This window comes from Pholis gunnellus (genome assembly GCF_910591455.1).
Source record: "Pholis gunnellus genome assembly, chromosome: 19".
In the NCBI taxonomy this organism is placed as follows: Eukaryota; Metazoa; Chordata; class Actinopteri; order Perciformes; family Pholidae; genus Pholis; species Pholis gunnellus.
This window is the reverse complement of record NC_136546.1, coordinates 4,998,200-5,018,365: the sequence shown is the minus strand read 5'-3', so window position 1 is coordinate 5,018,365 and position 20,166 is coordinate 4,998,200. Positions and strand designations below refer to the sequence as shown.

Genomic DNA, 20,166 nt, shown 5'->3' with positions numbered 1-20,166 from the left:
ACTGAATCACTGACTGGTACAGCTAATGAGAAGCTCCTATGCGTTTATATGACTTCCTAAAAAAAAAAGAAAAAAACTAACTCTGGGATTTTATTGTTTTATTGTAGAAAATGACTTAGTGTTGCAAAAAGCGTACGGGCGTGTATCGATGTTGGTCTCATAGTTTTTGTTTCTTTTAGACTACTCTTTTCATAATAGTCTACTACCCTACCACTCCCCCCCCCCCCACCCCCCACCCCCCACCCCAACGAACTTGCCTCCCTGTCATTTACAGCTCACCCCCCCGCCCCCCTGTCTCCTTCATACCATGGGCATGTCCATACCAATTTGTTTACATTTTGTATAAAAATTCCAAAAAAAAAGGAAAAGAAAATGTAATACTGATGAAAAAATATATGGCAGAGTGTGGATGTATTTAATCTGTTGTACATATTGAAGCCACCCACCTCCCTACAGCCCGTTGGAATGGAAGTAACAAGGGGCCGAGATGGGTTTTGTGTAAAGGGGGGGGGGGGGGGTGGAAACCAAAAAAAAAAACCAAAAAATAAAGAAAAGCTTTAAAATATCCCTTGTTGTTGACAAGTTCTTCAAAGCCAGGACCTGGCGTCACTCCAACATACAAACAGGGAAATGTTCTTTGATTATCTTTCTTTTTTTCATTTTTTTTCTTTCAAATTTCTACCCTCTTTCCCCTTCGAAACTTATTCGGCGGCCTGGGCGGCTGCGGCCGGGGCCTCCGCCACTGACGCTGCCTCCTGCGAGGCCGGGGCGGCCTCCTCCGTCTTGGGCGCCTCCTCGGCCGGCTTCTCCTCAGCCTTCGGCTCCTCTGCCTTTGGCTCCTCTGCGGGTGCGGCGGCCTCCTCGGCGGGCTTCTCTGCCGCCTCCGGCTTGGCCTCTACCTCCTCCTTGGCGGGCACCGCGGCAGGTGCGGCCTCCCCCTCTGCGGGTGCGGCCTCCTCGCTGGCAGCCGCCGCCTCCTCCGTGCCCTCGGCCTTGGCCTCCTCTGTGGATGCTGCAGCATCAGCACCACCAGCAGCTGCCGCCTCTTCGCCCTCCGCTCCATCCCCCGTCTCCTTTTTGGTCTTCTTGAAGGAGAAGCCGCTGAGCTTGAACGACTTCTTGAAGGAGAAGCGCTTCTTCTTCTTCTTGGGGGTCTCGCTGCTGGCGGACGGGGTGGCGGCGCCGTCTTCCGCCTTCGCCGCCTCTCCCTCGGCGGCGGCAGGGGACGCCGCTTCTACCTTCTCCCCATCCGCAGCCTCCTTCTCGGCGGGGGCATCCTCCGCCTTGTCGGCCTCCTCCTTGGGGCTCTCTTCGGCCGCGGCACTGCCATTGGCCTGCACCTCCTCCTTGCCGTTCTCGGCTGCGGCGGGAGAGGCGTCCCCGTTCACTTTAACGTGTCCATTTTCCTAAAGAGAGGAAACAGTGGCTGTTATTGGAATGCAAAGAGCTGGCATGGGTTTCAACAGCAGAGCCGGGCAGTACCACTGGTGGACACTAGGGGCAGCAGACACCATCGAATCAGCTCTGACTAAAGCACTGCATCCTGGACTCGGGTTCTACTTTCAAGACACTTTATTTGGGAATAATCAAAATAACAGTCATGCCGTAAACACAACGCAATTCCTCTTTTCTTTTTTTTTGCCCCAGGATTTCACTGACATCCTGAGCGAGGGGTCGGTGTCTGGTGCCAAAGCAAAGCAGCTGCTCATTAAAACAGCAGATGCTCATTAGTCAGCAGGTCAGGGAGAGTAGAGTTCAGGTAACATTTCCTAAAAATGTTTAAAATACAAATGGAGTTCTGAATTGTTTATTTTCCAAACTCTTAAAAAAGAAAAAAAGGAGCGACTAAAATCAGCACAAGCTCCTCTCCCCCTCTCCGGGGCGCACCACTGTCTCCCAGTCTCCCCTCCTGCGCGACAGCAGGCTGCCATCTCCACTTTCTAGTCGAGCATCTGCAACAAAAGGAGCGGCGCTCCGAGCGCACACAGCCCTATTGTTGCCGTCGCGCATCTCGTCTAATATTCAGCGAATTGTGGCGAAGCTGTTCCTTCTCATGCTGAAATGTATTTATTTTTGGAGCACATCTGCCAACAAACCATCCATACACATGATTCCATTCAAATGCAACAATTCTATTTGTTTTATCAACATTAGATCCAACCACAATTGGCTTCTTCATGAATAAACTCTTGTTTTATCAAGTAGTTTCCCCCAAATATCCGTTCAATACACCGTTTCCCATGAAACAATAGACGTATCAAATGCTCATCTGTTGCTCGTGAACTACAATCTATTCCAGATTTTAAAAACAAGCCTTAACATTTAGTTTAAACTCCAACCGCTGATCTCCATTCAATCTATCCACGATTACGCACGGATTTGCGCCCCGAGAGCGCAGCCCGACCAGATTCTCTCCCCCCCACACCCCCCGCCCGGATGGATGCGATGGAAGCTGGATGATAAAATATAATTTACCTGTCCGTTGGTCTTGGTGGGTGAAGCAGCAGCAGCAACAGCCTCTCCGGGCTTTTCAACCGCGGTTTCAGCCTTTCCAGCTGTCCTGGACAATTGCGCTCCCATGCTTTTAGCTCCAACAAAGAAACTGAACCGATCCCCACACACGCACACACACACAAAAAGAAGAAGCGAACAAAGACCCCACAAGCCTCTTTGTTGAAACGCAAAGCTCTTCGCTGCTGTCTCCCCTCTCTCACTCTCTCTCTCTCTCTGCGCAAAGAGGGAAAAAGTTCACTGGGGGAAACGCGAAAGCAAAGTCCAGTTGAGAGCGACTGAGGGTTTTTCAGAACAGCAGGAAAAAGCCGACAGGTTGGGGACGAGCAATACAATCCCAGATCGGTTGGCCGTGCCGCTGCAGACGGGCTGCAAAATGGAGAAATTTCCCTTGTTGCTATTAAGATGCGGAGTCCAACGCCCAAGTGAAGAGATGAATGGGCGCTCCGAGCGATGACGGCACCGCACTCCGATTCAGCCAATCACGGCCTCCGCCGAAGGAGCGTGGGCGGGGTTTGGGAGAAAGGGAGTGAACAATAGATTGTAGCGCTGCGTTCACGGTACTTTGTTATCATGACTCACAAAAACAAAACAGAATCGGTCATTTTTTAAATAACTGGCTGACACCATACCAAACCACGTGATGATTTGTTTTGCTTTTGAATGGCAGTTACTCAACCATAGTGTTAAAATATAGAAGTTTTAAACATTTGCACATTCTACCTTCTTTCTGCACTATTAAGTCATGCTATGATAGGTAACTGGAGGTCCACTTAATAGTTTTCTGGAGCTATATGTGAAAGATCATTACTTTTTAATGAAACATAAGTTATATTTAACCAATACTTTTTCAGGGCTTCAGGGGCTGTGAAATGGAAATTCATCAACTGAAATTATTATTTTTTTCATTCATACTACGTATATAATTTGTAAAGCTTTGGAAAAGTTGATTGTTTTTGGTAGTATTGTTATGCAAACTTAATTTCCAGACACATCCCTATGGAAATGTTCTGCGGACAATGCGAACACTTAATATATGTGGTCTAAGAAATAAGCTAGAGGTCGGTTCTGGATCAGGTTCTACGTTTTTGCACCCAATTGTAAAACTGACTGGCGAAAATCTTACCAGAACCCTAACATAACCGATCCAAAAGGGACCTGAGGGCAGTCAGATCAGATATTCGGATGATTAGACCAGATTTGTAATGCAGTGGACCCGATCAGATCCTACCACGTATCGCATCATCATAGCTGATGGCGAGCTTCAACCCAAGCCAAAAGACTGGGACCCTGCCCAATCCTAATTCGACGGAATACACAGTAATTTGGACCTAACCTGACTCGGGTCTTGGGTTGGAGATGTTTCTTAGGAAAATTAACCCATGAAGGGGGGTCCCTAGCAAAAAAGAGGAATCATTTATTCACGCTGTAAATCCATCCACAAGTGACACCATGACTACCATGGGTTTCATACACCTTTTGTAGTAAAACATTGAAAGCAAAAATCCTATCAGATGGGGGACCCTGGGACAAAATCGTATTAAATAGAGGTCCATGGTCTAGTTTGCGTCAGTATGGGGGTCCTTGATGTGAAAAGGTTTGGGAACCACTGCTCTAGACTACAGTCTATATTTTACAGGTAAGTAACGTATACAAGAATACTGTCGTTCATATTATCACAAACCCAAATGGCCTGGGTGATGAAATCCCAATTTTGTGGTTTGACACTATAAAGTTGCCATATCCTGAATAATTTTGAAGTCAGTCTGCATCTGAAAAATTGCCATGATCCTTCCCAGTCGGAACTTGTATGTACAATTTTCTTTAGTGTACCTTGAATGCAGCACCAAAGATTGGAGAGTCAACTTGTTTTGGCCACAGTTGTTCTGCTTCACAAACCCTAACTTTAGGATAAATATATTTGAACGCGTTCTCTGGATTGAATTGAACAAATGTCATATTTCCATAGTTTTCCTGGACTAATTGATGACGTCACCTTAACTTGTGATGGCGCTGCTCTAAGCATTCACCTGGGGATGTTGGCCAAAGTATACATCAACATGGGATCATTAGAACTTTACAGCAGGGACGGAAACACGGAGAGAGGAAAGATAAAACATCGGAATCATCACAGCCACTTTCTTGTCTCTTGTCGAAAAAACACCACCTGTGTGTGGAGGTAGCAGAGGGGCTGGGGGAGTGGGCGTGTACCCTGTGTGGCTGTGTTGACGACCATGTGATGTGCCCAGAGGGGAAGGTTGCAGAGCGTTCAAACAGGTCCCTCGGCCTACATTTGCAATGCAAATCGGTCACACAAACACAGGCGGAGTCAACTGTCCTCCACAGAAGAAACTGAGGTGGGCTGTCTTCTGCTTTTTAAATGCAAAACAGCCCCGTGGAGGCCACCCTCACCCGGGATGCAAACTACGGCACTCGTTTCAGTTGCTGTCGTGCCTAGTTCGCGCTACACAACTTTTTAGCCCTGACTTTCCAACTCGGCAACAGTTTTTTGGAGCTCCCCGACAAAAAGCCACAGATCAGACGCAAGTCGGCTCGCAGATCGAACGCTCGAGGAACATTCCAGATATCTAGCAGGCAAGACACGGGTTGATGGAAAACCATGGGGATAGGTAACAATAGGAACATTTGCAGCATGTATGTGAACATATGTGCCGACGATATCAACAAACACGACTACAAGGGAAGTTCAGCGGAATGCTTGAAGAAATAAAAAAAAAAAACATCCTGTTTTAATCGAATATTTATCGCAAATCACGATCTTGGCTTCCCACAATTGAATGAACATGATCGACATGCAATATTGACGTTTCCAACGTGCGCTCCGCCGCATATCAAATCGAGCGCCTCCTAAACTAACAAACAGCCACATGGGGACGATTGCAGCGGTAGCCGGTTAAAAACGCGAACACGTTCAGAGTAGAAGAGTAATGTAGTGTATATTACTTAATGCACTGAGTTCAGAGTAGGTAGAACTTTATTTTAAGTCTTATTTTGATGCAAAGATTTGTACGTTAGCGGGAACGTATACGGAAGTGGAAGCCATTCTCTCTTCATTCAAATGTGAAAGTGTTTTGTCCCTGAACTCAGTGGATCATCGGGATAAATAAACGTGAACTCAGTGTTGATTAAAGTTATCGTGATTATTATTCCGGCCGTAATTGATCAGCCCTGGTTTTACATAATTTCCTTTTGCTTGAAACAAACTGTGATTCCAACATGTTTACGTCAGGTTGACCAAAAACAAACTACTCGCTTTACGTTTTGGTCAAACTACTGTTTCCTAGGTCAAGAATGGACTTTCATGTGCAATTCCATAGATATAACACTACACCCGTCTTACACCAACTCGTAATATCATTGAAGGTATGAAAAATTAATCATACACATTTTGGTAAACAATAATCTTAACATTTCTATTGCAAAACCTTAAGATGGTCAATTATTCATCACATAAGACAGAAGAAAATAAGCAAATCTTCACAATTAGACCAGCAAATACTTGGCATTTATTTTCAGTGACCAACTGAAACGGAAAACCAGGCATGCAGGAGAACTACGGTGGCCTCCCCAAAAAAACGAATGGCCCTATCTAGAGTAACTCCAGCTGGTAGAAATGACCCAAGAGGGCAGAGAGCCGACCTTAGTGTTTATTTAGGTGTTTCTCTGGCTATTGGTTACAAACTTGTAACTTGACTAACATGATGACAGTCTTTTTTTTTACAACGTCCACCTCAAGAGGTCAAAAAACCAAGGCAGCGACGGACAAAAACCAAGATGGCGACAGACAAAATGCAGAACTAGAGGCATCCCAACCGTTGGTTAATGTCTCGGTGACTACGTCCACTTCTTATATACAGAATATGATTTGACCACGCATTACATTCAATCGTTTTATACTTGGCAGTTTTGGTTTGTACCAAAACTGTAATGATATTCAATAACCAGCTCTCAGCACAATTTTTGTCATTATAAACATGTATGAAGGCCATTAACGTACTCTATATGATCGGGTATTGAGATGACTTTAAACCTAAAAACACGAGTGGTACCCCGAGTGATGCAGTAGGTATGATATATTATCTTTTGGGTGAATAACAGAAATTACTCTGCCTTAAAGAAGACTTGATATATTACAGTGCTGCAGGAATGAATCCAAAAACCGGGAAATGAGTCAGAATATTTGCATTTCTGGTTCCCTCATTTCAAAGTCAATGGGTTTGGCAATTTTACACGTATACTGTGGAAATTGTGGGATGTAGAAGTCTCTCAAACATAATTGGTAAAAGTCAAGCACCTCAGAATAACAGAGCAAGTGTGTCTTTTCCGTTTTGCATTAGAATTCAACCGTCAAACAGGGAGTAATACATTGTAGAAGAGGACACATTCCTCAATGAGTCGTTGCTTCAATGTACCAAAATGCCCAGCAGTTAGGTCGTGTTAATCGCAAGATAGAAGCAATCTGGTGAACATGCCTTCGTTGGGGGTTGTCGTCTCTAGAAAAGGTCTCTCAAGGAAATCACGAGTCGGCTAGGAGACACAGGAGTTGACACAACTCTTCATTTTAAAAGTCCTGTGTGTTCAGAACACAGTAAATACTAAGTAACCACTAACACATGATATGTTGACAAAAGTCAGCTTGTTTGATGAGACACATGCCCCAGGGTGTGTTCTCCTGTGAAATCTGATCTAACTTATCTCCTCAAATTGAAGGAAATAGGAGGTGACCCAACCCCTGTGTGCTTTGATGACACAAAACAACACTGGTGCTGACTCTGTACTATAAAGATCCCAAGAACCAATCCCCAAACCTTTCTTTCAGCATTAATTTCCCTATAGGCAAATCCTCCCTGGTGCTTATCTACGGTGCAAGTATTCACCACCCTTGGCGTTTTTTTCCCCATTTTTTTGCATTACAACTTTATTTGTTTGGTGGACTTTATTTAACTAATTATGTGACATCTGAGGGAAATTTGACTTTTACATTTACATCCTACATTTACTTTTGCATCGTAATATTTTAAGTGGGCACGTAGGTCTTGCACTGTATTAGAGTATCGGAGTTTAAAAGTATTAAATTAAATGATCGCCTTCTATTGCAAACCAAGTCTACCTACGGGTACAAATAAAAGGAACCTAAATCTAAATCTAACAGCAGCAGATACAAAAATATTTTTTGTTGTGTGTGGGCAAACCAATGCATAATTGTCATCATGTGTGCTACATTGGAGTTTTTGTGGTCTACGTATTGTCTTGCAGCGTCACAAGTTGAAAACTACGCTTTCACTATTCTTTACATTTATATTTCTCCTTATATTTTTCTAAATATGGCCCAAAATCAAAAAGGTTTTGCGACCCCTGCTGTAGGAAAACAAAAACATTTTCCATTGCTGATCGATAGAAATGCTCCCGTATTTTTGGGGGATTAGAGACATAATCTGGGCCACATTGTATCCTACAAAACACAGTTGCAAATTAGTTAGACGTGAACATAACATTTCGGCGAAAAGTTCTGAATAAGAGGTCACAACAATGTTGACGTAAAAAGTTTAAAAAAAAAGTTTAACTTTCCCTTTGTACCTTGAAGTGTTTACTCCATTTTTTTTTTTTACTGCCCTGAAAGCCCAGCTCCTAAACACTTCTCCTTGCTGAGGAATGCCGGAGTTCATTTGCTCAGGGTCAGTGTTGTCTGAGCGAGCAGAGGACAGGGGAGAGAGTCGGAGGCACTGAGTGACGGAGCGCCGTGAATGGCGTCGCACAAAACACCAGGGAGGAGCCCACCGACCAGTCTGAATGGAACAAGGACGGGGGGAGAAAAGAGGCTCTTTAAAACTCAATCTGGCCAACCGTATATGTTTGTCCACAGCTTTTCTGCTGCCATTACTGGAATAGTTGGGCCCATTGTGCCCTGTGGGAATAGCCCGACTCAACCCTGCAGCTAAGACTGGAGATTTGTCTATGTGCTGCCTATACAAAAGCTATAGGAACCAAACACTCGGGCCCACACAAAAGAGCACGGAAACGTGATCGTCTTTTTTTTTCCACAAGAGCCTAGTTCTGTGTGAGAGGGAGAGGTAGGCACTTCCGCTGGCTCGCATAATTGCAGGTCTCCACTCCCCACTGTGGATCTGGCCCCCGGTTCCTGCTCCCGTCGCTTTGTTTCTTCCCCCTGCTCAGGTCCCCCGCCCTGGCTGGAAGCGTTCAGGGAATATCTCCTTCTGTTTTGGGTGTGCCTCTGTACCACGCGCAGATGGCCACTCGGGCACCCCGCATGTCAAACGCCACGCTGGGGCCAACGCTATAGCGGTGACTTCACTGTGAGTGACTTCATGCTCCGCTTGGCGGGCATATACACCACATGTGAGAACAAAAAAACTTGGCTGTTTTGCCAAGATACGTCTCTGCTGGGGCGGTTCACCAACAACAAAGTCAACAAGCCAGCTCTCCGCCACCACATCTGGCAGTGAAAGCAACCACATCTGTACACTGTAGAAAGTCAGTCAGCTCAAATTCTTTCTCACATTCAGAACCAAGTAATCCAACAGAATTCATGAGTTCCAGTCTGGTAAAGGCCGGGGACACACATTAAGACTGTTGATGATGGATAGGAGTGGGGCGTTTGATAACCGACAACCATTAACCTGTAATTTATTATTAAAATGTTTGTGACGTACAAGACGCACTTTTTTACTCTGGTGCTCCATTACTTAAACATTAAAAACATAACACCAAAAAGCAGCTTGGGTGACTAAAAGTCACCCACCCTAATTGGTGCTCACTGTATCTTTAAGGCTTTTGTAGTCCAGAGTGGCGGCATTGTTGCACCTCTGTTAAAGTCCATTGTACTCCTGCTTACCAGTAAAGAAGTTAGTCAGTTATTTCCTCTGTCAAGGTAGTGAATCAGAACGACAATTGCTCCACAATGCCAGTTCTACTGCTTCCCGCACCTCATTAGCATCTTCCTTTGACCGGGTGGTGTTAAAAAGGAAGGGATAGCGATCCATCTCTCCTCGGGGGCTTTTGTCCATCTGTTGTGCTGGAGAAAGAATGAGAGTGATTGTTTCCTGCATTGTCAGAGATTCACCAGGGTTTTTGTTTTTGTGCTCCTGCAGGAGATCTGTGTTGTGTCTCAGAGTGGTTGGGAGGACTTCACTGTCTGCATCTTCAGACAGAATGTGAATTATGACCACAGTCCTTACTCTACAGAACATAGGGCGTTAATATTACAACATGGTGCTCACTTTGATTCAGCTGCCAGGGAAGAAACTGATTTCTCAGTCTTTGCATTTCACGGAGGATATATTTTAATTGGTCTTGGATTAACTCTTTGAAATGCTTGTCTTCTTGGTTTCAATTCAAAACCAAGAAGAAAATCATCCACAGAAACATATTAGGTCCAGATGATTGGACTGTTATACAAGCAATTGACTAAGTACACTGCCCGTTGTTTTTTGTTTTTTCAAATGTTAGTTAGTATGCATTTACTTCAATTACTAATTCATTCTAAACACAGCTGACGCTGATGAGAAAGTCATTGGTCCTGCAGGTATTCGTCATAAACCAAAATCTAGCATCACCTGAGGATGACTCCAGATTAAAAGTCAGGATCTCCAAAGTTGGTACAATTCATCCTGATGGGAATTCTATGCTCATCCATCCCACCGAATTCATCCTCTGGGGACCACAAATCATTTTCATGGCAAAATATTTGTTGAGACATTTCAGTGGTGGGCTGACAATAAGACATTTAACCTTTGGGTCCCGAACGGGACCCAATTTGGTCTTAGAGGGGGGGGCGACAGAGTGTACACATGTAGTACAACGTACTTCTGAGAACAAATTAAATGATATTTTATGATATTTCAAAAACCTACATGACGAAGAAATTCTGATAAAATGGACCATGTAACCATGTACATTTTAATCACTCAAAACATACACAAAGTACTACAAGAAACTACAAGTACTACCACAATTTCACCTATTTTTCGCCAGGAGAAGGCGAGCTATGTTCTCCGTTACCAATCCCATGCGCGACCTACGGAACTCTCACAGACACACCGCATATCAAAGAGCACGAGGACTCCACACTGAATCCAACCATATCTTCCAAATTTCTCTCCGTGAAAGCGTTCAGAAGTTACATCCAACAAGCCACAGAAAGCACAACGCCAACACTGCCAACACATTAGAACAGCACCATACCTTTAGGTGGTTTTCAGGGCAAAAACGGAGAAATCTGAAATTATTCCATATGAGAAATGTGTTCGTTAGCTCACTGTGAGCGTCTGAAATCTAAAATGGCGATTCTCCGTTCATCTGAGACGAAATGGGGGAGATTTTGCCGGCCAGCGAATCATACAGGGGCTTGGGGCTTGGGGGGGGGGGGCGTGCGGCACAGTTTGGGATTTTTAGTGGCTGAAAATTCATGGAACATACTGGTGTGTTCGAAATAACCACCCGGTTCGAACAAGATGTCACATGCTCAAATCCACCCACCATAGGCTTAGCAAGCGCTCCATAGACACAGACAGAGACGAGGAAATTGCATGGAGGAGAGATATGATGACCCCCAGAGAGGTCAAAATGGCTCAAAATGATGCCAAACAGCTCTGTTATGATATATTGTACAATATGAGTGATAAACAAGGCGTGTTTTTTTGTACACAAACTTCTATAACTTGGGTTCGCTTCACTCTATTTACACCAAATCTTTTTCTGAGGCACCTGCACCGTTTTTGCTATGAATTGGGAATGTTTTTAGGCTAGCCAGGGCCTCATTAAAAATAATTAAAGTGCTTTTTCTTCAGGCGAACCTGGGAATTTTCCCTGTTTGCTGTGTTCTGTCTTTAGCTATTATTAACCAGTAACATATACACAATATTTACTCATCTCAACAAATAAACTCACGATTCCTAGTGTTATTCAACCATCAACATTTTAAAAATAGACCTTGTAGTTACAAAATTATAGTCTTTTTAGTATGGGTTACAATTTTCGAGCAGAGGACTAAAAATAGGCCCAGGGGTTAAAAGGTGTAGTAAAATATAATTGTTTAACTTAATTTGTAATTATATGTTTCATCATATTTCAAATTGTATTAATTAATTAATTAAATGTATTTATTTGTTTATCTGTATTCATTCAATTATTTATTTGAAAACGCCACATGACTTGTCTTGAGGTGAAGACGTGGCCGGGAACATTTTCAACTGACATGCACACTATAAGTGACATGAGTCCCAAGAGAAGTCTAAAATGTCTAACTGTAAGATCACATTTCAAAATCTCAAAGGATCCCCTAGGATCCCCCCCCCCCCCCCACAACCACCACCACCCCGTACCCCCCTCAGTAACTTGTGCCTCAGCCTGCTCCTGCTCTGGAGAATCCCCGTGACCTAGATTCAGCCTGAGTTCCCTGCCGGCTCCAGCACTGGGCTGTTTGCAGTCCGCTGCCAGTGCCAAATCCACGCTGCGCTTGCACATCAGCGCTCTGACCCATATCTCCATGGCAACAGCTCCACAATGCCCAGACGATGCAGTGGCGGCTGGCGATGGGGAGAGAAGTGTAGGGATCCCTGACCTGCAGAGGCGCGAATGGGGAGGGGGGGCTCTTCCCCCTTCCATATTGGTTTTACTTCCCCTCAACCCCCTTCACTCTCACTGCCCGTGCACTGCCCTGCATGTTGATGAGTGGATTACCAAACACACATATGAAGATGTAACGTCTCCCTGGTGTTGGTCTTGAGGTAGACTCTTAGTTCCCAGTGATGGATTTGTCTCGTCTCCTTTATGCCACACTGGTGACTCCCGTTGCTCCTCCCATCCTGTGCCATATGCTCCCATAATTCACTGCCACACCCCACGTGTTGAGTTGCTCTGTCAGTGGTCTTTTCCCTTTCTCCATCTTGATCATTCTTTTGACATTCACACCAAACCACACTCAGAAGTATGACAAATTACAACAGGTCGTAGTGTTTAGTTTGATATTCCGCTGGAATTGATTCAGGTCTTTATTCAGAGGTAGGGATTTGGAAATGAACATTGACGGTAACAGGTTTTGCCGCTCACTACAGCAGTTTTCCACCGCTCACACAAAGGCAAGCGGGCAGTTTGGGTTCGGCTCGCGTTACAAAGTTGGCCCGTATCAGTGTCCTTGTCTCTTGCCAACAGAACCGCCTGGAATACGACTGGCCCCGCTCGATTTTATCACAATAACACACTGTCACTTCACATTTACGCTGGGTGAAACCTACCCCGCCAACTGCCACCACTCTGCTCAGATAACACCAGTGACAATCGACGCTCTGTCTGTGCGTCTGTGGGTACCTGCTGGGGCAGTTTGTTACATGGCTAATAGCCACACGGTGACTGCCAGGCAGACTCCCAGGACAGGCAGATCCCACCCTGTCTCGATGTTCACCCTAATATTCAGTAAACCATTGAAACGGTTGTTTACTGGACAAAAATAGCTTTGACAATCAAGTCTACATGCTACATGTGCAGACATCCAAGGTGGAAAACTGTGGTTATGTGATTGTTGGATCCCGCTTTCCTTTAACTGGTTTCATCAGTCACGTTCATTGCAAACTGAAGCAGGATAACAGATGAGGGTTTGAGGCAACTTACAAGCGGTTTGTCGGTCATCTCTACTAATTCTTGGGTGCAATTGCAAGATATTGATACATCGATATTGATACACTGATCAGGTAGCTCTATGGTCTGACCAAGATACATGCAGGAACGAGCATTTAATGTGAATGTATGCGAGTTGTTACAATAACTTCATAAAGACACGAACCAAGGATAACAAATACAATACAGTTACCACATCATCCACAGCCTACACTATGTTGAATTTCCATTGTAAACTTAGCAATAAATGGTCGTTACACGCCTAAAGTATGTGTAACTACCCAAGTCTTGTGTGAACAATGACATAGTTATTTTTTAAATGGGTCAATTGTGGGTAAAACATGTGTTTGTTGGCCCACTTCAAACACAAGCTTAGTGTGTTGTGGATTATTCATTTCCTTCTTTCCCAGAATACATTCTGGGGAAGTTTTTGTATTCACTAAAATAGTGTTTTGGTGTCGTCAAATACTGAAGCTTGATCAGGGGCCCTGCGCTTCAAACTAGGACACTCTCGGTACCCCACCTTCCATAGAGGTTAGTCTTAGAGCTTAGTTTTTAGGTTTATTTATGCAACAAAACTATGCGGTTAGGTGTTTGTTAGGCTTGGGAAAGGATCGTTGTTTAGGTTAAAATAGGTATGTTTATTATGTAAAATTCCTGCGTGTGTCAAAGAAATATAGTTTTTTGTCCAGAAACTAATTTTTGTTCGAACCTCAATTTTATAGTTCAAATGAACTCCAGATTGTGTCCTTGGTAGAAATGCAGTGGCTCAAGGCAGAATGGATTCAAATATTTACCCACATATTGCAGCAATAATGAGCTGTTAATGTGATGCAGTCTGCTTGCACCGGCTGTGAACACAAGTGCAGCTGTTTGCTTCAGTCAACGTGTGAAACAAGATTCTTCTCACTCTTGTAATACTGAATTCTTTCATCCCTGTAACGGTTCACACCTGTTCTTTTCCCATTTACATTTACTCGGGAAATCACAATTGGTCAATATGAAAGACCCCCACCACCACCACACACGCCTTCTCTCCCACACACATACCCTGTGCTTGGCCTTTAGGGTCATGGGTCTGATATCCCATCTGAGCCACCTTTCTCTGCCCTAAACAAGCTTTTCCAGTCTGTCAGCCTTATTCCATGGCAACCAGAGAAATACAGGTCTGCAAAACAAAGACTTCACCAAATATAATGCGAGGAGTACAAATGTCCCTCCAGTGAATGCAACTAAATGCCTTTAGTTGTGTCAGAAACCCAATAGGGAGGTTGTACCTACTCCATTTTGAGTGCAATATCTGAAATTGAACCTCAAGACTACATTTTAGCCCGAGGCCCCAAACAAAGTCCTGTAAGAGTTTGGTCATCTGATACACATCTTTCACCAGTTAATTCCAGTTTGTTACAACTTAGGAATGATGGCTGAAACTAGACCTGTCTAGATTCAAGGATCATAAAATGCAGTTGTGTCCTCGCATTTATGTCACACACAAAAAATGAGAAAAATGAAAACAGTAGTACATATTTTTAATTTGCCTCCTCTCGTGCCACGGATTCCTGCGCCCCGTCAAGTACAGCCTGATCCGAGAAGCACTTTATCCAATCCTCCACTTCCTTCCCCGATGTAGATGAGTGCATCTCTATTTCATACGCCATACGTGCTCCTGGAATATATAAGAAAAGACAAAAACATTCACACAAAAAAGTTCACGAGAGCTACCTGTCGCTGCACCTACATGCGCCTTTGATCATGATAACAATGTGCTCACTTAAGTATTTGCATGAAATCTGGGAATACGGCAACATTTCTACAACAAAGGCCAACAAGGAAACACAGTTTGTACACAGGCCAGACTGTCTAAATCTGATCACAGCGAATAACTTGGTGAGTATTCTAACCAATAGACATGATTAACAAAACCATTATCTACTGGAGGAGGCTTCAGAGATCTCCCCGCGGTCCGACTAGCTCTTACTTTGAAGCATCCTTCCCTTTCCCCAGCCTTTTCTCCTCTAATTCATTCCTCTGCATATTTGAGAGGACTTTCGGTGGTAGACTGATCTCCCAACCCCACCCCACCCCCCTCCAGCCCCCAGTTCCCAGAACGTCGAAGCCTTACAATAAATCCAGACTTGCCAATTCTAGTCCAGCTGTTGGGTACGAGCTGTGCCACGGTCACAGACTGATGTGTGAGTTGATGTGAGCACAGGCTGGGGGCCGAACACACTGCTTCCTCGCACAATGAACCACCCAGAAGCCCCTGAAGTGTCTAATCCTTTCCCACCATTGTCCACATATTCCTATGACCACTAATGAAAACCGTCATTCATACAATTGCAGTTTTCGTTGCTAATGCTGGAATTGGGAGTCGTGTTCATTACTCTGGTTTGGTTTCCCTGGTAGTGCTGTTTGGCCTCCTTCTCCTGTGCTCTTTGTGAAAACGGGCAGAGCCTTGTCTTGATGTGACTCAGCTTGGATAGCGCTCCTCTCCTGGGCCGGACTGTTCTCATTTTAACAGGTTTTTGACGTCCAAACAATCTAGAATGCGGCCCGCAGTCTTGTTAAGCCTGCTCGGTAACTCTCAGCCTTCTCTGTTTTGCTAAGTTGTGCCCTTTTTAGAGGAAGACTCGTATACCTGTTGAACCTGTCACTGCTTGGATGGACAGTGGATCCCTAAAGATGAGCTCATTGTTTGGTTTGAGATTAGCCTGCTCACATCTTTTTCCAAATGGATGGTTTTGACCAAACCGGAACTTGTCACATTGGATCACCGCCCAAGATCACAGAAGGCAGTATTAAAACATTGAACAGAGTTATTTTCAGCACAATCCATGAATTATTTCTGCAGCTGTCCGACTTCTTCCTCTTTTTTTTTTCATCTCAGACAAAACATTTGCTGTTGTCTGCTTGTAGCTTTCCCCTAAACACAATCTTTTCCTGGACAGCTTCTCTCGAGAGACACGTGAAAAAGTGAGAGGGGGGAAGTCAATCGATTGGAGAGCAGCCGTAATGGCTCCAGCATTGTTTAGCACCATCGCTGCCTTCAATGGTGCAAAGTTAATGTGAAGAGGCATTTGGCAGATGGCTGCCTTCTCTTCATGAAAGGATGTGAATGGGGATATTTTGCCTTCTTGTGATCTCTCCACAAGGCACCAGAGGCACAGAAGGAAGCAAGGGACACAAAAAGACCCATTAGAAAGTCCTCTAAACTTGTGTTTTGGTGCTGAAACTCCTATTTGTCCCTCAACCCCTGCTGTGGGCTGTGAACAGGACTGTGCTGTCTTTAGCCACTGAAGGTGTCTCAGCTTTGACAAGGTCAATATTGAGCAGCATAATGGAAGAGAAGACGGATGATCTCTGACCTGAGCTGTCACACAGCTTTTTATGTAAGATCTGGCCAGAATTCTAGTTAAAAAAAGAAATGATCTAACAATATCTATCTATATCTATATATCTATATCTATCTCTATACATCTATCATGTCATATACTGTATATCTATCTATATATATATCTCTATATCTCTCTATATATGTGTGTGCTTTTGGCCATCAGACGTATGCAAGTTCAATAGTCTCTCTTTTTAGCTCTGTTTTGGTCTCCACCTACTCCTGAGAAAGATATCTCCCTCTTTAGCTGCTAAATGCTCCACTATTTCCACCAGCTAGTGTCTAGCTGTGTCTTGTCTTCGGCTGAGCAGGTGGAGTACAGTGAGTTTGTCAATTTCTTTTGCTGAAAATAACTTCCTGCTATGGCTTGAAACAGAAACAGAACTGTCCTCAGCACGCACAAGTTTGCCAGCGTTCTGCTTGGTCGTATATAGCAGCTAATGAGTTTAGAGGCTAAAAAGCTCGGTAGAGCTGAGGGCAACGGCAGACTGATCATTTTCTGTGGGTTCATCACTCAGGGTTACCCCATCACATTACACATGGTAACTTGATCTGGGGTTAGTACAACAATGTTTGATTGATTTCATTTGTGCATCTTTAAGTTTTGCATTTCTTTTAATTGGTGTTGTTGAAGACAAGGGAATATACAAATATACCAAAAGAAGAAGAAACAGCCAATCAGACAGCTCATTGTGTATGTCTGCCTGTTATGCTGGTCAACATACTGACTCAACCACTGATACTAGCTGACGAGCACAATGCCAAAACTGTAAAACTTGCAAGTGACAGTTGGACAGACAAGGCCCAACAGTGTGCAATGTCTGACAGACTGTCTGCTGTGTTGTATCAGGGCCCAGACGATGATGATGACGATGATGATGGCTGGTGTCTGCCAGATGCAAGAAGCCTCCCAATGATATTGGTAACCTTTTTCTCTCATATAACACCACTGCTAGCAGGGCTATTTTTGATTGAACGTTAAATCAGCCAGTCGGTTACTGGGACGTGGTCTACTAATATCTAGCTAATGCTGTTAAGGTACTGCCATGAAACACTGGGCAGTACCCCCGAGGAGCCATTGGCTCTATTGTATCCCAGCTGCCTGTATGAGGCGGCCTAAACTATTGACTATTTGTTCAGAGTTACTCTAATTAGGACTGACAGGGAGGGATGAGAGCTTTTCCACCTGCTAACGGGAGAAAAAGAGCAGACAAGGTCAATGAAAGCAGACGCACCTTGACCTGCAACATGGGAGCCTGTTTCCCATACACACAGGGACTTTACTAGGATTAAAGCAGAGAGCTGCGTGGCCAGCGAGCTTTCCAGCGTGATCTGTTGAACTGAATATAAGCCCTAATTGGGGATGATACCCTTTCTATTGGTGGGAAGATGTAATCATCTTAAAAATGTATTTGTTGTCCATCTGAGTCATTTAATGCAATGGTGCTATCATGGGCTATCATTGGTGATGCTGATGGTTTGGCACTATCAGCCAGTTAGAGAGCTATTCACTTCTTGGTATGTATCAACAAAACACTTACTTATCTTGACTCTGCTTATATGTACATTTTGGTCCCACAATACTGGTACCAATACTGGTACTTTTTGATAGAAAAACCTATATTGTAAATGTATATTTTCACTTCTTTATTGACTTTTATATTTCTTTGACAGTAAGTCAGTCTAACCACCAGACTAAACTGTTACAAAAAGCCTTTATTTTTAGTCTATTCATAGTTTGCTATTTGATCCCAGCCCTGGCCTAAAGCACTCGTATAGCAGAGAAAAGAATAGGCAAGACTGCTAGTTTCACCAAAAACCAAAGCCATGCCTGGTGTAACTGGAACGGAAATTCAAATAAAGGTTTTTATCGATGTAATGACATCATTAGAAGCAGTTTTAGAGAGGCACTGACGAGACTATCTGCTTAAGTATCGATAGGGCTGGTGGATATGGCCAAAGTCTTCTATCCTGACTTTGGTTCTTTCGTATCTTGATACAATATATATATCACATTGGCTGGTAATTTAACAAATAAATAGTCCATATAATTTAAACCACATGGTAAAGCAAGCCGTGTGGCAAACCTTGCAGAAGATTAGGTTTTCTGGTCCGCATCTTTTTGTAGCCAAACCGCGTCCATACGACAGAAGTAGCCCCCACTGAGGTATGAGCTCCTCCTGCTCTCACCCTTCACTCCAGCTTTGCTCTCATGTACAAGGAACGCAAAGCGGCGTCCAAGTGACGTAACTATTGCTGTAACACCCGTTGGGCCGCCGGTTTTAAAAATAATGAACATTTGAAACCGATATTCTGACAATAAATGTCGTCATATCACCGAGTCCTAATCGATGCGTGGGACATCGAGGGAAAATCCATTTTTCAGTACTTCATTAAACTGAAGCATATGACTTGTTATCTTTAAAGTGCCTGATTTTATTACCAACAGCCCCAGGTAAGCAATTTGTTTATGAAAAACATAATTTCCCTACGTCAATAGGCCGAGGGTATTGGAGAGTATGTAGGAAGGTTGACAAACTAGGAAGAGGAAAGAAATGAAATATTTCCAGCATGATTTTCTTAACAAAGCAGACTTTATTAGGTTTCTTTATCACCCACCCCTCAGTCACAGACATCTGTGTGTGCAGTTCACTGGTGAGCAATCGTTCTCATTCATTTGCTGCAGTCAACAACCAGTGTGTATTGCTCCGAAGAAGTTGCCTTGTCACTCATTTTCTAGAATTTCTTTGGAAACAATTTGCTGCACCGTGATGCGCCACCGTCTAGTAGCAGGAATCCATGATGCGCTTCACGCTCATGTACCTCATGCTGCCCATGCCGCCCATGCCGCCCATGCCACCCATGCCGCCCATGTTCATGAAGTTTCTGTACTCTCCGGGCCTCATGTACATCATCCTTCCTCTGTAGTGGGGCTGCTCGTACATCAGCCAGTTGCCGTCCATCACGTTGCAGGACATGAAGTTGGACATGCTGTGGCGGTCCATGACGTTATCGCAGTCCTCCATCAGCTCGTGCATCTGACCCTGGAAGTTGTCCCTCTCGTACATCCTCATCCTGTAGGAGCCCCTGTGCATGGGGATCATGCGGCAGGACCTGATGCTGTCGCTCATGCCCATCATGCTCATGTAGTCGGAGTACTCGCCCCTCCTCATGAAGTACTGGTTCCCCATGAAGTTGGTGCGGTCGTAAACCATGAAGCAGCCGCGCTCCACCCTGCAGGAGTGGCAGCGGCTCATGTAGGAGGACATGTCGTTGCAGTCGTTGCTGCACTCGTAGGAGCGGCCCTGGAAGTTCCTGTCCTCGTAGAAGACGATCTTGTTCATCATGTTGCCGGAGGTCATCTTTGCCAGATGTTGTCAGTAGAGGCGATGTTGCTGCTGCACTTGGAGCTGAACTGCTAGTCTAACTGTTGGAAAACCTTCCTTTTTATACCTGACAAGCAGAGGTCCCCTTTGTGAAATCAGCCTGACCCAGCAACATGCCATAGAAGCCCATGGAGCACTGAGGGTTGTCCAAATTTGCAGCGGTTCCCCCAAAAGACCTGTCGGACAAAAGGGTTAACGCGCAAAACAATAACACCTTTTGTAACA

At 44.4% G+C, this 20,166-nt stretch overlaps 2 protein-coding genes across 2 annotated transcripts; both read right to left on the bottom strand.

Annotated features, from left to right (window-relative positions):
* Positions 1 to 262: 262 nt before the first annotated feature.
* Positions 263 to 2,917, bottom strand: marcksa (myristoylated alanine-rich protein kinase C substrate a). Its single transcript, XM_079180917.1, has 2 exons — positions 2,476 to 2,917; positions 263 to 1,406 (listed from the first exon to the last, which is right to left on the bottom strand). Exons 1-2 carry the CDS (start codon positions 2,578 to 2,580, stop codon positions 702 to 704), a joined length of 810 nt encoding a protein of 269 aa, XP_079037043.1. The 5' UTR covers positions 2,581 to 2,917; the 3' UTR covers positions 263 to 701.
* A 16,421-nt stretch (positions 2,918 to 19,338) lies between these two features.
* LOC306711348 (gamma-crystallin M2-like) lies at positions 19,339 to 19,917 on the bottom strand (the record flags this gene model as incomplete). The annotated part of the gene is made up of 1 exon (XM_079180234.1): positions 19,339 to 19,917. One exon carries the CDS (start codon positions 19,915 to 19,917, stop codon positions 19,339 to 19,341), a length of 579 nt encoding a protein of 192 aa, XP_079036360.1.
* Positions 19,918 to 20,166: the final 249 nt, after the last annotated feature.

What these genes read in the sequence shown, in the direction of transcription:
- marcksa (XM_079180917.1), bottom strand. Translation starts at nt 2,580, where the DNA reads ATGGGAGCGCAATTGTCCAGGACAGCTGGAAAGGCTGAAACCGCGGTT. An exon ending in CCACCAAGACCAACGGACAG is followed by an intron (nt 1,407 to 2,475) that starts GTAAATTATATT and finishes TCCTCTCTTTAG; the next exon opens with GAAAATGGACACGTTAAAGT.